Source organism: Pinus tabuliformis, chromosome 1_2, assembly GCF_031772625.1.
Source record: "Pinus tabuliformis cultivar Carrire ecotype Pingquan chromosome 1_2, CPIR1, whole genome shotgun sequence".
Taxonomy (NCBI): domain Eukaryota; kingdom Viridiplantae; phylum Streptophyta; class Pinopsida; order Pinales; family Pinaceae; genus Pinus; species Pinus tabuliformis.
This window is the reverse complement of record NC_142298.1, coordinates 276,718,332-276,733,645: the sequence shown is the minus strand read 5'-3', so window position 1 is coordinate 276,733,645 and position 15,314 is coordinate 276,718,332. Positions and strand designations below refer to the sequence as shown.

Sequence of the window (15,314 nt, the reverse complement as noted above, 5' to 3'; positions counted from 1 at the left end):
AGGAAGAGCACATCAAGGTGTTGTTTTAGCCTGGGGTCTGCCATGATATCTTGGATGAGCAGGAAGTGAAAGCCAGTTGCCCTTAGCATGGTTGAGACTGAGTATGTTGTTGCTAGCATGGATAACTATGAAGAAGTATGTTTGAGGAAGCTCTTTAAAGAGTTGTTTGAGCAAGTACTGGATATGAATGTGATATACTGTGACAACAAGAGTGGGACCCGACTCTTAGAGAATCTTGTGTTCCACAACAAGTCCAAGCACATTGAGATCAGATATCAGGTGCAAAGAGGAGTTGTAAGACTCCATCACATTTCAACTGCTGAGCAGATAGCTAACATACTTACCAAGCCTTTGTCGAAAGGGAAATTCTTGGTCTTCAAAGAGCAACCTGGACTGGTGGATCACGCTTGATCGAGAACACTGAGCTATGCAAATCCCCCCTTGTTGAACCCCACGGGGACGAATGGAGCAGGAGAGCTCTTGGGGTTGAGGGAACTCATTGACAATGGGATGTGTCTAATCCTTACCTCATGGTAAGCGTGTATCTCCCCTATTTTCAATGAGGGATGTGTCTGATCCTTACCAGAAATGTTAAGTGTGTATCTCCCCCTACTATCAAGTACAAGACTTGACCGAGTATACCCCAATATGCATCCTACCCACAAGCTGGGCTTGTTGGGATTTCCACCCATCTGGTCAATGGGTGAGGAGACTTTGGATGTGTCTAATCCTTACCACTCGTGTTAAGTGTGTATCTCCCCCAAGAGATGGGATGCAGGTGTTCTACCACTTGATTCTTGAGGATCAAGGTGGGAATATCAACAGACAATAGGATGTGTGTGATCCTTATCTCTCATGGTAAGTGGTATCTCGCCTATTGTCATTAGATATAGGGTGGCAGATTTATCTCCCTTATGATGATTTTTCTTCTTTAGATTGAGACATCATTGTTCCAGAGATAAGCAGAGTTTAGCAGAGACGAGATATGATGATCAGACATATACATTCAAAATGAGACTTATGATGCAGTCAAGAAATTCTGCCTAGCTAAGAGGGAGTGTTAAAGTTTGGCAGTTGAGGGAGAAATTCCCTCTTTAGAGAAGCCCGGCAACCCCTAAGGAGACTCCTCTTGCACTTTGAAAATTTAATTTTGGCACTTGGAAAAATATTATTTTATTTCTGGTCCATGTCAACAATAAAAGTACAAGTTAGCCTAAACGCGAAATTTATCCACCTAGACCACATATAAATAGACCAAGCTTGGAATAACTTGCAAGCATCACATCACACATTCATTCTTCTTCATTGGTTCGATCTGGTCTGAAATTGCAGGGTTTGAGTTCACATGTGCGAAGGAGAGACAGCATATTTCTATTGACTACGTTGACTTTTGTTTTGACACCTTTGACCAGAGTTGACTTTGGGTGAATTGACTTGGTTTTTGGATCTGTTTTGGAAGGCCAAATTTAGAGAGAGGAAGAACAAACTTTTCTACGCACTTTGACCAGCGTTGACGGTAGATTTGAAGCTAGGGTTTCCACAGGTTGACTCAGACCTTGACCAGAATTTGTGGGCAGAATTTTTGGAATATTTTGACTAAGTTTGACTCAGCAAAAGTGGTTGCATTCTTTTATTGTTGACCAAACATTTTGGAGTTGTTTGGGAAATTGACTTTAACTAGTTAGGGTTGCATTCACTGTTGTTGACTTTGACTTTTACAAGGTTGAAAATTGTCGAATTGGTATTTGACCATATTTGACTTTTTGTCTCATATTTGATTAGATATCGGATTGGTTGACTTGAAAGTCAAGGCTTTGACCTTTGACTAAGTTGTTGGATATGCTTGGACTATGTATCTCTATTAAACATTTGATGAACATCTAATAGAAGAAGAATATGGTCAGGGTTTTCCCCTTGTTTATTGTTCTATCTACAATTGCTTACAGTCATTGGGTGATTGAAATCTAATTGGAAAAGTAATTGCTACTGAAAGAAGAAATTGTTAAAAGTGATTGTTACAACATAGAACATTGAGAAATTAACACCTTGTAGGGTTCCCCTCTCTAAGGCCTGCTAGATTTTACAGCAACAATGACAACATCCAATCATCCATCTTTCCTCCACATGAAAACAAGGGTTTGCTAAGTTACACTCCTTTCCAAATTTTTCAATCTTGAGATACATACTTCGCTAACTTTTAAAAGAAAAATATTGTAGAGAAACTCCCATTTGATGAAGAGTATGACAACCATGAGATTGAAAATATCGATGCTCTTCTCCATATTGAAAATAATAAATAGGATAAAGGTTGTTTTTATTTTAATGAGGATCCCATTATGACATTGATTATGATTACTCTAAGGTCAAGCTTGCAGAATTTTGGTCTTATCAAAAACCCAAAGTGCAAAGTGATGGTGAGGTGACAATGGCCATCCTCCTAGTTTCACATGTCTCCATCTAGGTGATGGGACTTTTCATCTTTGGGTGTGAGATTGTGTAACATGCCCAAAATCTGCTTTAAATACCATAATAAAGATCAAAAAGTCTATAAATATCCTCACTTGATAAGAAGTAGAACTAATTACTAGAGAGCATTTTTAACTGAAAGCAACAATGCCCTAGTAGAGGATTGGCTATAAAGTAAAAGTCTCATTACACTACCAGCTAGCTAAAATCATAATGGTAAAAATATATTATTTACAAAAAGCAACCTCCCTAAATTAAGGTAACTAGCATGCAACTTGTGACTATTAAGAAAATCCCTAAGTAGAACAAGACAATGGGAAAAGACAACCAACCCATCACACCCAATCTAACTCTCCTATATCCATTTCAGCTAACAAGATGCTTCAAGCTTGTATTTTCTCAATGAATATGTATCTAGTCTTCCAAGGACAGTAAAAAGAAGAATTTAGAGACTTTGAATAATTCTTGAAGTACATGCACAAGCAAGACTAGCCAAGAGGAACTCTAAAGAAGTTCTTCATGCATTCATAGAGAAATTTTATTTGTTTGACCATATTATGAATGCAAAGATGGCTGTAATTTAGCTTGTAATAACTTTTATCTGCATGTAAGCATATTAGAGACTTCCAAGGACAGTATAAAAGGAGAATTTAGAGGCTTTGAATAATTCTTAAAGTAGATGCAAAAGCATGACTAGCCAAGAGGAACTCTAAAGAAGTTCTTCATGCATTCATAGAGAAATTTTGTTTGTTTGACCATATTATGAATGCAAAGATGGCTGTAATTTAACTTGTAATAACCTTTACCTCCATTTAAGCATATTAGCTCAAAGGTCCTAGTTTCTCAAGAAAAGATTACCTATATTTAAAATGTAAGATTGTCTACAAAGAGCAGAAATAGACAAGTATAAAAAGTAAATATCTATTCAAGTAGAAGTTACTTACAGTCTATTTTGTCGTCTATTGGAGCATTTGGGTGAAACACGGAGAGAGCTCGTGCAAACTCTTCAAAACCTAAGATGCCATTGTGCTTTGTGTCAAACAAGTCAAAAACCTACATGGACAACTCTAATATGTTAAAACAAATTTTCATGGACACAAGTTGTAAGGGCATATTTAGGAATCAATATTGACTCGTGGTGAACAAAAGACAACTAGTTTCATTACTTGCGTATCTATAAAAGAAGCAAAAAATCCCTATTTATTCCATCAATGAGAGCATTCTATTAAAAATGCAATGCTTAAAGTTTTTCAAAAGTTATTTTTAACCATGAAATTCTTTGTAAAATAACAAAAGCCTGCATAAAACTACTAACATAAATGTTTCCAGTGTCGATAGGGAAAAGGGCATAAAATGTAATACAAGAATGTGTAGTAAAAGAGGAAGCGTTTCACCATTGGTTAATAGGATCAACTGCAATAGCTCAGGATCACACAATATTTGCGTCACTATTACTTGTAGGAAGTGTGTGCCTATATCTGAAACTCATTTCCCAAAGCAGGTGGTCTTATAGATGAAGCAACAGAAAGCTAAAATATCACCTCTGATCTAGATATGTTAAGTAACCCTGTTAACACCCAATTTTCTTTTTTCAGAATTCATAGAGTATTCGACAATGCAGTTTGTGAAATACATTATGGGGTATACTCCAATACTACAGAGTTCACCGTTTGTCATCAATAATTCATCAGTGCTAAATCAAACTTATCACATGCTGAGATAAATTACAAGGTAGACTCAAAATTACAGAGTTCATCATTATGCATTGATAGGTAATAAGTACTAAATCTAACTTAGCACATGGTTGCAAATCTTTATTGTTTCAGGGCTTGAAGATTTGACAGGTTCTTAGCAAGTGGTTCATAACAAGTACATACAGAGGACATCATGCTTATATCAGTACACAGATGAACAACTAATGGCAGACTCCGTAATATTTTTAGCACATACCATTGGTTTTATTTTTAGCAGGTTGCCTTATGCATGCAAATGGCATGCAGTTTTAATTATGCAATGGAGGATGATGTTAATGAGATCAGTAATTTCAGATTCTTTATTTGGCTATTTTGAGAAATTTGGTATGTTTCAGCAGCTGATAAATTTTTGGGCAGCTAGTTGATAGTACTTCAAAAGGGTGCTTCCAGATTTAAAGATTCTCAAACTTAAAATATTTCTATTTTTTAAAATGTTCTTTCTTAAAATCTGATTTTAGTTTTGGATACCCTTTTGGGAAATGTGCATTTGACTCTGCTTTGGTGGCATTCTAAGGTGTTTAGGCTCTGTTGCTGCACAACCTAGCAGGCCTTGTGAAGAGGCAAAAATAACTAGAGGGCACAACAACACCTGGGACAGAGGCCGACTGTCACCACAGCCAGCCTAAGTCTCATGCTCTTCTCAGAATTTCACCAACGGGAGGAGTCCCAATAATGGGGCTCACTTGTGTAAGATGTCCATATGAAAGGTTTGAAGTGAGGGAAGTTGGCTCATTAGTGGAAAGGTTCAACAAATATGCGAACCTTGGGAGAGGCTAATAACACTTTCCTCGAAAAACCCCTTTGAAAAGAAAATACACTAGACCAATGGTTGAGAAGTGTCATGTGATATATGTTCACCCAAGGTCAAGGTAGGTGAGAGAAAAGGTTAAAAATGATTTACTTCAACAAGTACTAAAGAACTAGCCTTCAAAGAATCCCCAAGTTGAAGGATTAGCTTCTAGGGCTCCCTCTTGATGTGACAACTAGGGCATCAAATCTATAGAGAATCCACAGCGGAAATTCCATCAAAACTTGAGCACTTCTAGAGGAGACAGAAACGAAGAATTCTATCCAAGCGAAAATCAAAATTTCCTCTTCTATTGGAATTCACCCCAAGCCCTAGTAGAGCCTCCCTATCCTTAAAGGGATGAAAAAATGTGAAAAGAGAGATAAATTTGAGTTCTAAGTGATCACCAAGGATTTAAGATCAGTGCCTAACCATTGGGAGGCTTGGAGTCAAGGATAATCTTAATATGGGAAATTTGTTCTTCTAAGGAGACCTAGTGGAAGCAGCTTTGCTACCCCTTTAGATATTTATACTTCATAGACACTTGTTGATGAAGTTTCAAGGATATAAATGCAAAAAATCCCCTAGGTACATTCATTCATTCACTATCAAACGAGTAATACATGGAAAAATTCCCAATAGTTACAATTTCAAACAATATTCAATAACTAGGGTACATTAATAGCCATGAGACATTATTCCATGCATTAGACATTAGCAAAATTCAGAAATTCGTCATTAAATAGCACTTACAAGATAGCGAAGAAGATATCTATCAACAACGATGCCAATTAGAAGCTCCAAAAATGAGACAAAATTATCCAAACATCAAAATTCATCCATAAATCTCCAAAACTCTCCACAAATTGCAGGTTTGAAATTGCCCATGAGGCCGGAAATCTGAGAGATGATGGTTTTAGATGGCAATAGCTGTCATCTATTTATACAAATGTTGTGAGTTCAAATTACAAAAGACAAAGCCCCTTTACATGTCTAATGTGCTAAGTAACCCACCCATGGTTACAAGCCAACAATGATAACTTAAAAATTAAATTAAATCTCCCTCCTAAGCCCACGCAAGGCTGATGTCATGCATTCGTGGAGGCCTATAGGGGCAGCGTTGAGGCCTCTTGTGCTTGAAATGTGGGAGAGGGCCTCAAAATAAGGATGAAGAGGGCGATACCCTCTTTATGCTGCAAAACATCTCCAAACCCTTATTTGGGCTTTGTGGGCTTCAAATGGGTCTCATGGGTCTCCAAATGGCTCAATAATCAAGTCAATGCTCCATCAATGAGGGCTAGAAGATGACAGATGCCCTCCCATGTCTCCCTAGGAAAGACATAACCTCCTATGGGCCTTGGATCAGCTGCCAAGTGTTGGGTGCAATGTGTAGTCAGCTGAGGCAACGTGGTCCAAGTGCATCATCATCTCGAATAACTGGGGCACAAACAAGCAAATGGTGGTGCTAAAGAAGCCCATGGTATGGCAATCGATGCTCTACATGAAGGGAGGCCCATGGCTCCCATGGATCACACTACAAATGCCATTGTGATCCTCTGGAAGGTTTGGATCCCGTATAGTGAGGCCAAGTCCAAGATGAAAACCCACCTGTAATCCTGTATAAGATCCGATGCCTCTCCTCACCTTCAAATACAATGATCCATTAGTGCAATTGAGTAAACAAGCTCATTAATTGAGGGAAGAAGTAGACACTTCATAGTGTGTTTCCCTTCCAAATTTGGGGCTTTGAACATGTAATAGTGTTGCCTTCCACATAGAAGTGGCTAATGGAGGACCCTAAGAGGTGGTTTCAACCTTTAAGGGAATGACAGGTCCAAGGCATATCATTCAAATGGCAAGTATCATGTGAAGTAATGATGGAACGAAGTAGGGACAAAGGGAAGGCTCCAAGCCACATACCATGGTGCAAGAGTAGCTATAATGAGGAGAGACCATACCTTCAGTATATGAATGCAGGAGGGAGGAATCGTGGTACATGAGTTACCCCTGCCTTTGTTTTTCCGCAGTACAATGATTCATTAGTGCAATTGAGTAAGTAAGCTCGTTAATCGAGGGAAAAAGTGGACACTTCATTCAAGTGAAAACTTCTTGACAAACAGAAATATATGTATAAATATCTTATTAAAAATGAATAGACAAATGATGAATGTTTACAATGGGGTTCCTGGCTTATATATCGCCATGGACACCCTTTGGGGAAATGGCATGATCTTATGATCGTGCCCTTTCGTCTAATTAATCCTAAAATTAAATAATAAACCTAAAATTAAATACTAACTAATTTTTTACATAACATTGCCTTCCTCACGAAAGAATGCTTTTTCCTCAAAGCATACATAATGACGGATGTTGTTAAAAAATGATTCATTCTCCCAAGAAGCGCCTTCTTCGGGTAAGTCCTTCCACTTGATCAGATATTCCAAGATGATCAAGGTCCCACACTTTAAAAGGTCTTGAATTAATCTCTCAATTTCCCTTTTTTGGTGATTTGGATATCGGTATGGCTTGATGTCAACGGGGTCTGATCTTGCCTTGACTTCTATTGTATGCTCAATTTCCCTATTAGGCGACATCTTCATAGGTAGGTCTTGAAATACTTTTTCATGCTTCCTAATTAGATCTTGTATCTCTGGGGACTCTCCACTGGTCATATTTGCAGATAACATTTCTAACTTGTGACATTGTACTACATAAGCGGGTGCTCCTTTTCGACTCATCTTCATCATCTGAGATGATGATACAATTTGATTCTCTGGTGCTTGGAATCCATGTAATTTGTACTTCTGACCTCCCCATTTAAATTTTATAAATTGTACTTGGTCGTTGGCGGCATAAGTACCTAAAGTTCGTAACCAATGGATACCTAAGACTACATCTACTCCTCCTAACGATACTGTGAAAAACGGAGACTCTAAACTGAAGTCTTGAATCTACAATTTAACCTTATGGCATTTCCCCACCTTTTCAATCTTCTTACCGTTAGCTACCATCACTTTCATGTTTGGTAAGGGAAATGAAAAAATATTGAGTCTCTTTGCCACGGTTGTATCTAAAAAATTGTGTGTGCTACCAGAGTCGATGAGAACCACTACGTTGTTCTTCTTTATGTGTCCATTTAACTTTAAGGTCTGAGGTTGTGATATACCTGTCATAGCTGATAATGACACTTGGGGAATACTTCCGTCATCTAATTCTGGTGAGAATTCTGGGGTATTTTCTATTTCTTCTATGTCAAAATCTTCACTGTTTGAATCTTTGGTTGCTTCACAATTATATAGGTTCTTTGGTTCTTTTCCTTTAGCACATCTATGTTTGGGGTCCCACTTCTCACCACAATGTTTGCATTTACCCTCTTTTATCCTTTGCATTTCCACATTAGATTTTTCATCTTCACGACGATGTGGTGGAACATATCTTGTATTATTTGAGTCCACACACTGGGGTATTCTTCGTCTTAAATATGTTTTTTTCACTTTTGACCAAAATATTGGTTCAAATTTCTTTTTGGTTGTTTTTGCTTTTCGTCTTGCTACTTCTATTGATGTAATGTCATGCATCTCAAGTTCTACTTGTAAATGGGTTTTGAGTCCCGAGATGTATGATTGAATTAGACGAGATTCTGATAACCCAGGTACTTGTGTTACTAAGGTTTCCCATTCTTGAGTGTATTCGTCCACACTTCCTTTTTGTCGTAACTTGATGAGTTTTGAAAAGAACTCTTCTTCCCTTACACCTTGGAATCTTTTAAAGAATGCATCCTTAAATTTTCTCCAACGAATGACGTGTGTTGTTTTTTTCCACCACATATATCAATTATATGCTTCTCCTTCCATTTTCATGGATGCGTGTCTGAGCTTTTCGTCATCGTCATTGATGTCATATATCTCAAAGTATTCTTCTGCTTTATTTATCCATGCAACATTTTTTTTCATTTCCATCGAATTTAGGCATCTCGACTTTTGCCCTTCGCTCGTATGTTGCTAACGGTTGAGCGAAAAAGGGGTGTTGATTGGTAAAGGTATCCCAGAGTTGCTTGTTTGTAAGGGTTGCGTTACTCACTTCTTGGTGGGGTGTTGCTGATTTTATTGGGGATTCAACTTTTTCATGAGAGTCTGTTGACTTTGTTGAATCTGATGAGATGTGCTCTTGATTCTCTTCATTTTCTTTTAGTAGTTGTGCAGGTGTACAATTCGCCTTTTTACACAGAAGTTTTAGCATTGTTAAGGCCTCACTAATTTCTACCTCTGTTTGGACATGTTGATTTTCCATCTTTATTTTTATTGGATTTGTCGTATCCTGAAGATTTTTTATTTTGTCAGCCTGATTTTTGACATCGTCAGCCTGCCTCTCAAGCTTGATCTGGAATTCATCTAATCTTTTACTGACCTCATCGTGGTTGCTATGTATCTTATGCTCCGCATCAACCAATTTTTTTTGAAAATCCGCCATTGTCATAGTCAACATTGAGCGAGTTTGTGGAGGCGTGTATTTATCTGCTAGCTTAAAAAAAAAAAAAAAATTATTTTTTAAATAATTAAATTAAATTAATTAATTTAATTATATGACATAAGTTTTTTTTGTTTTTTTTATAATTATAATAAATTTAATTAATTAAAATTAACTTTATATAATATATATATATATATATATATATATATATATAACTTATAACTTATAACTAAATTAAAGTTATATATTATATAACTTATAATTAAATTATAGTATATATTATATATAACTTATATATATAGTTATGTTATATATATATATATATATATAGATAGATAGATATAGATATATCGCACGAATAGTTACGTCTTTTGGTAGGTCACCTTTTGTTTGACCTTCAAAAGTAAAACCCACAAGCGGATATCACCATAGCAATTATTTAGAAGAACCGCAGAGCTTGCCACAGGTAAAAAATGATGTCGATCACCGCAGCAATTATTCAGAAGAACCGCAAGTCCACCACACGAAACCGCAGGGCTTACCGCAGGTAAAAAACGATGCTGGTTTAGCGTATTACTGCAGGTTACCGAAGAAGGAAACGACGCAATGGGAGTCAATGGAAAAGTGGACGATATGTTAGCGTAAAAATGAAGATGATAGGGCAATGCAGTGAGAATGTGTTGATTGAACAGGAAAAGGAATGCAGGGAAGACACGAAATATCGTACGGAACGGACAACGGGTAGCATTGGAGTGGACGAGTATGGGAGGAGAATGGTATGACGGAAGATGAATTGGCATGAGCAGCAAAGATGAACAACGAGCACAGCAAAAGTGTGGGATAACAAACCCGCTCTGATACCAATGAAGTGAAAACTTCTTGACAAACAGAAATATATGTATAAATATCTTATTAAAAATGAATAGACAAATGATGAATGTTTACAATGGGGTTCCTGGCTTATATATCGCCATGGACGCCCTTTGGGGAAAGGGCGTGATCTTATGATCGTGCCCTTTCGTCTAATTAATCCTAAAACTAAATAATAAACCTAAAATTAAATACTAACTAAGTTTTTACATAACATTCATAGTGGGTTTCTCTTCCAAATTTGGGGCTTTGAACATGTAAGAGTGTTACCTTCCTGGTAGAAATGCTAATGAAGGACCCTATTAAGTGGTTTCAACCTTTAAGGGAATGACAAGTCCAAGGAACATCCTTCAAATGGCGGGTGTCATGTAAAGTAATGATAGAATAGAGTGGGGACAAAGGGAAGGCTCTAGGCCACACAATGTTGTGAAAAGCGTGAGCGGGATTAAATCAGCGCGGGGAACGAATCGGAAAAAATCGGAAAAATCGGGAAAAAATCGGAAAAAAAGCAGGAAAAAATCATTTGGTACAAAAATATTCATTTTTTTCATTTTTTTTTTCAATTTTTTTAATATCTAAACCATCTACAACATAAATAAATACATTGACACATAAATATGATAAAAAAACTAATATATAAGATGTTTAATATCATTTCTAGCGCTAAAATCACACATAACATTGAATCATGTCCTGAATAGTAAGTCCTGACTCCTAAGTCCCAACTCAGCCTCAAAATATCAACAAAAAATATGATAATGTATCTCATCATGTCATAATGTCATATACAATAAAATGAAAGTCTAATCCTATTGATTTCCTTTGCCCCTCTTGCGAGAAAATGCCACAGCTTTCCCTTTCCCTCTAGATGTAGATGTTGGTGCCCGTGCTGGTGGAAATGGCAGTGGAGTCTGATGTGCTCTAGAAGCTGAAGAACTAGAGGTAGGAGCTATAGGAGGTAGACCATGTCCTCTACTGGTGGCAGTGGTAGCCCGGGCAGGCGGTGTCACCTCCTCCTCCTGTTCCTCCTCCTCCTCCTCCTCCACCTGCTCCTCCTCCTGCTCCTCCTCCTCCTCCCCCTCCACTACATCCTGCACTAACCAATCATCAATAGAATCCATGAGAGGCCTCTCGGCCTCAACCCTCCATGCAGCAGTGGTGTCAATCCCATCCAATGAGATGGCATCCACATCAGGTGTCCTCTCAAGTTGCCTCACCCACAATCGAAGATTGTAGTAGACGTAGACCATGTCATTAAGTCGCTGGGACTCCAACCTGTACAAAGATCATGAAATAATAATTAATAATTAATATTATAAAAAAAATATTGTTTAATGAATTCAAAAATTTATTTGGAAATTTGCAATATTTTAAATGTTTAAGTGTTAACCTGTTGCGCTTCTTGTTGTGTATTTTTTCAAATACACTCCAGTTGCGCTCACATCCTGAGGAGCTACATGTTTGGCTGAGGATGCGAATGGCAAGCTTTTGCAAAAGGGGTACCCTGCCACCATACATTTTCCACCATGCATCTACAACAAAATTACAAATAAAATTTTAAATAAACATAAGAAAAAAATGGAATTTGAAGAGACAATGAAATTTGAAACAAAGTTACAAACTAAAAAATACCTGGCATTTTAATCGTCCTATCAGTGATAGCCATCTCAAAGCCAAATGTGCCACCTGCCATCTTATATGTCTCAATTTGTTTAGAGATCTCTATACGTTGTTCTGGAGATCGCACCATATTCTAGACACAGGATAAGAATCCATCCATGATCTCAGCATCAAAATCAAACCCACATGCATAAGAAAATGTAGGGTTTAGGAAAAGCCCAGCAGCATGAATGGGACGATGGAGTGTGTTGTTCCATCGCTCATCAATCACTCCCCATAAAAGGAGTTGTTTCTGAAACCCATCATCTCCCTTATCATCATAGTAGGCCCGAATGGCTTCTTTGGCCCTGTCCATGGCTTCATACAAATAGCCCATTGCGGGCTTCTCACCATCAACCAACCGAAGAACCTTAACCAAAGGTTCAGTAACGGCGCACACCTCCTACACTCCCGCCCAGAAGTCTTCCTGGTATGAAACTAGTCTGCATACGGCCTCTCCTTCTGGTTTGCGGCTCATTGACAAAGCATGCCACTCCTCTGAAAGAAACATTCTCTTCACATCCCACATAGAATTCAAGAGGGATTGAAGAGATATGAAACTCGTGGCAAACCGTGTAATGGCGGGGCGCACCAACTCTTTGTTGTTGGTGAATCTTCTCATCAAGCTAAGCACAGATGTATGATTATATATAAATTTTGTGATGCTTTTTGATGAGTCAACAATATCTTTGACAAAGGGAATTTTCCCTATGTCCTCTAACATCAAATCAATACAATGGGCAGCACAAGGTGTCCAAAATAAAGTAGGATGCCTGTCCATAAGCATTCTACCAGCAGCAACATAATTTGCAGCATTGTCCGTTATGACTTGGACAACATGTTGTTCACCCACCTCCAAAATAAACACATCCAGCAAATCACATAAAGTTCTTGCATCTTTAATTTGATGAGATGCATCAACAGATTTAATAAACATAGTCCCCTTGGGACAACTAACCAAGAAGTTTATAAGGGTTCTTCCCTTTTGGTCAGTCCAACCATCTGACATAACAGTGCATCCTGTTTGTGCCCATGATGCCCTAAAATCCTCCAATCTTTGGGTGCAGTCATGCTTTTCATTTTGAAGAATCCGGCCTCTGAAATCATGATAAGAAGGGATTTTGTACCCCGGGCCAACACTGGCAATAGCATCAACAGTAGGTTGAAAAAATGGATTATTCCTTACAACGCTGAAAGGAATATCACTCCAGAGGAGAAATTTTGCCATTAACCTGTCAGCTTGTTCTTTATCAGTTCTTTTTAGCATTGAACCGATAGATGGTTGTGAACCAGGTGTGGTTCGAGGAACAAAAAATGATTATGCAACTACCGGATTGACTGATGCTGCAGTAGAACCAGTGCCACTTGGCCCACTTCCTTCAGCTGACCTTTTTAGTTGCCTTTTGAGTTCTTCTTTGGCCTCTCTAGTGTGCTCTAATTCTTCCAATGCTCTCATGGCTCTTTGGATAATTTCAGGATTTGTATTTATACAGGGCCCCACATCATGTCCAGGGATTTGTACAAGGTGAAACTTCAACCTGTACACCTCCCCCGTATATCTCCTTTCCACACAACTTGCAATTCAAGTTTTGTCTATCATTCGGAGCTTTAGGTTCACCATATTCCCAGAAAGGATCCAATTTCCTTGGCATGTTTGTTTTTGAACTTTGAATTTGCAAACCTATGGGAAAATAAGAATTAGGAAATAGGAATTTAGGATTACAATTTAGCATTTACAAAATTACAAGTTACAAATTTCCAGAATCCAAAGTTCCAAACTCCAGTTACCCAACCAAATGGCAAATGCCAAAAACAATGAAAAAACATAAACAATGTTTAAAAAAAATGAAAACAAAAAAAAAAAAAAAATAGTTCCCATAGTCATACCAAGTTACCCATCCCAAATCAATGAAAAAATACAAAAAATTCTTTAAAAACAATGAAAACAAAAGAAAAATGGTGCCCATATGAAGTTTCCCAACCAAAAACAATGAAAAACATAGAAAAACAATGTTTTTAAACAATGAAAACAAAAAAAAATTAATCCACATAACGTTTCTATGGAGAAATCGGTGGTCTCCTCTTGAATTTGTCCTCTAAGCACTTAGATTTGGTCACAAACCCTCTTCAGCTGCTCTCCAACACCTCCTCCTCCTTCCGCGCGCGCCCACTGTCCAAATGACAAACAAAAAAACCAAAAAACGCATTATAAATCGCGCTGCCCGGCAACCCCGCAATTTTTTCCATAAAAATCGCAATTTTTTCGAAAAAAATCGCGATTTTTTGAAAAAGCCACGATTTTTTCGGAAAAATCGGCAAAAAAAGAAGTTCGCGATTTTTTGGAATTAAAATCACGATTTGATCGCCATCCTGAAAAAAGCGCGATTTTTTCATTAAATCGGGATTTAATCGCGCTTTTCACAACACTCAGGCCACATGCCATGGTGCAAGGGTAGCTATAATGAGGAGAGCCCATACCTTGGGTATATGAGTGCAAGAGGGAGCAATCATGGTACATGAGTTACCCTGCCCTTTGTTTTTCCTCCCTTCTTCATATGTCTTTTGCCTTTTATTGATTTTTCTTTATTTTACTGCTCGGGGATCAAGGGGATGAGAGCATGATGTGTAAGATATAGAAGTGATTGCCCCCTTAAGGTGGGGCAGTACATCGCCCACTAGGGATTGGGACATTCATGGGTTCCTTAATGATTCAAGGGGCACTCATAGGGGCCCTAGGAACCAAGGTGATGGCCATAATGATAGGGGGTAGAGCTCATGTCGCAGCTGTCTTTTGCATTTTGTCTCGGCCATCTTTTGCATTTTGTGGTACATTTCCTATTGTATGTGGCCATATTATGCTTTTCTCTATTTTTTTTAGTTGCATCAACATTTGGGGCATCATTCCAGGCCTGACCCAAAGTGTCGACAAGGGGAAGGGGATGCTAATACCTAGTGGACCCAATGGACAAATGTGGACCTAGATAGGGGAGATGTGCAAAAAGGCTTGTAATGAGCAGAGGGCAATGAGATATATGGTATCGGTAAGCGGGACCACACAACCAAAATCGGTGTTTCCCATTTAGTGCCACTCCTAAAGCTAGTAGACAATAAAGGAAATCCCACGGGACTAGGACTCAGGATTAATGTGAAAATTTCACTACTAAAATCCTATTGCAGCAACTAGAATTATTTCTTCTAACTGTAAATTAATTTAACAATTTACTACTACAAAAACAACAAAATAGTCACATTACAATCTTCACAAAAATACTGTGGAAAATAAAAGCACTAGAAACTAAGAAATGCTA

The 15,314-nt window shown here is 38.0% G+C and overlaps 2 protein-coding genes across 5 annotated transcripts in view; both read right to left on the bottom strand.

Annotated features, from left to right (window-relative positions):
- Positions 1-15,314, bottom strand: part of LOC149205413 (calcineurin B-like protein 3) — a 335,347-nt gene that overhangs the window by 161,414 nt on the left and 158,619 nt on the right. For all 4 annotated transcript variants that reach the window (XR_016252450.1, XM_089395059.1, XM_089395057.1 and 1 more), the window contains exon 5: positions 3,411-3,519. Coding sequence is in view for 3 of the 4 variants with exons in the window: in XM_089395059.1 (XP_089251185.1) it covers positions 3,411-3,519 (109 nt within the window). In the remaining variant the exon portion in view is untranslated. The remainder of the gene's footprint in view (positions 1-3,410; positions 3,520-15,314) is intronic.
- LOC149205414 (uncharacterized) lies at positions 6,505-11,865 on the bottom strand. Its single transcript, XM_089396123.1, has 3 exons — positions 11,738-11,865; positions 11,394-11,622; positions 6,505-6,651 (listed from the first exon to the last, which is right to left on the bottom strand). The coding sequence occupies exons 1-3, from the start codon at positions 11,863-11,865 to the stop codon at positions 6,505-6,507; spliced, it is 504 nt and encodes a 167-aa protein (XP_089252249.1).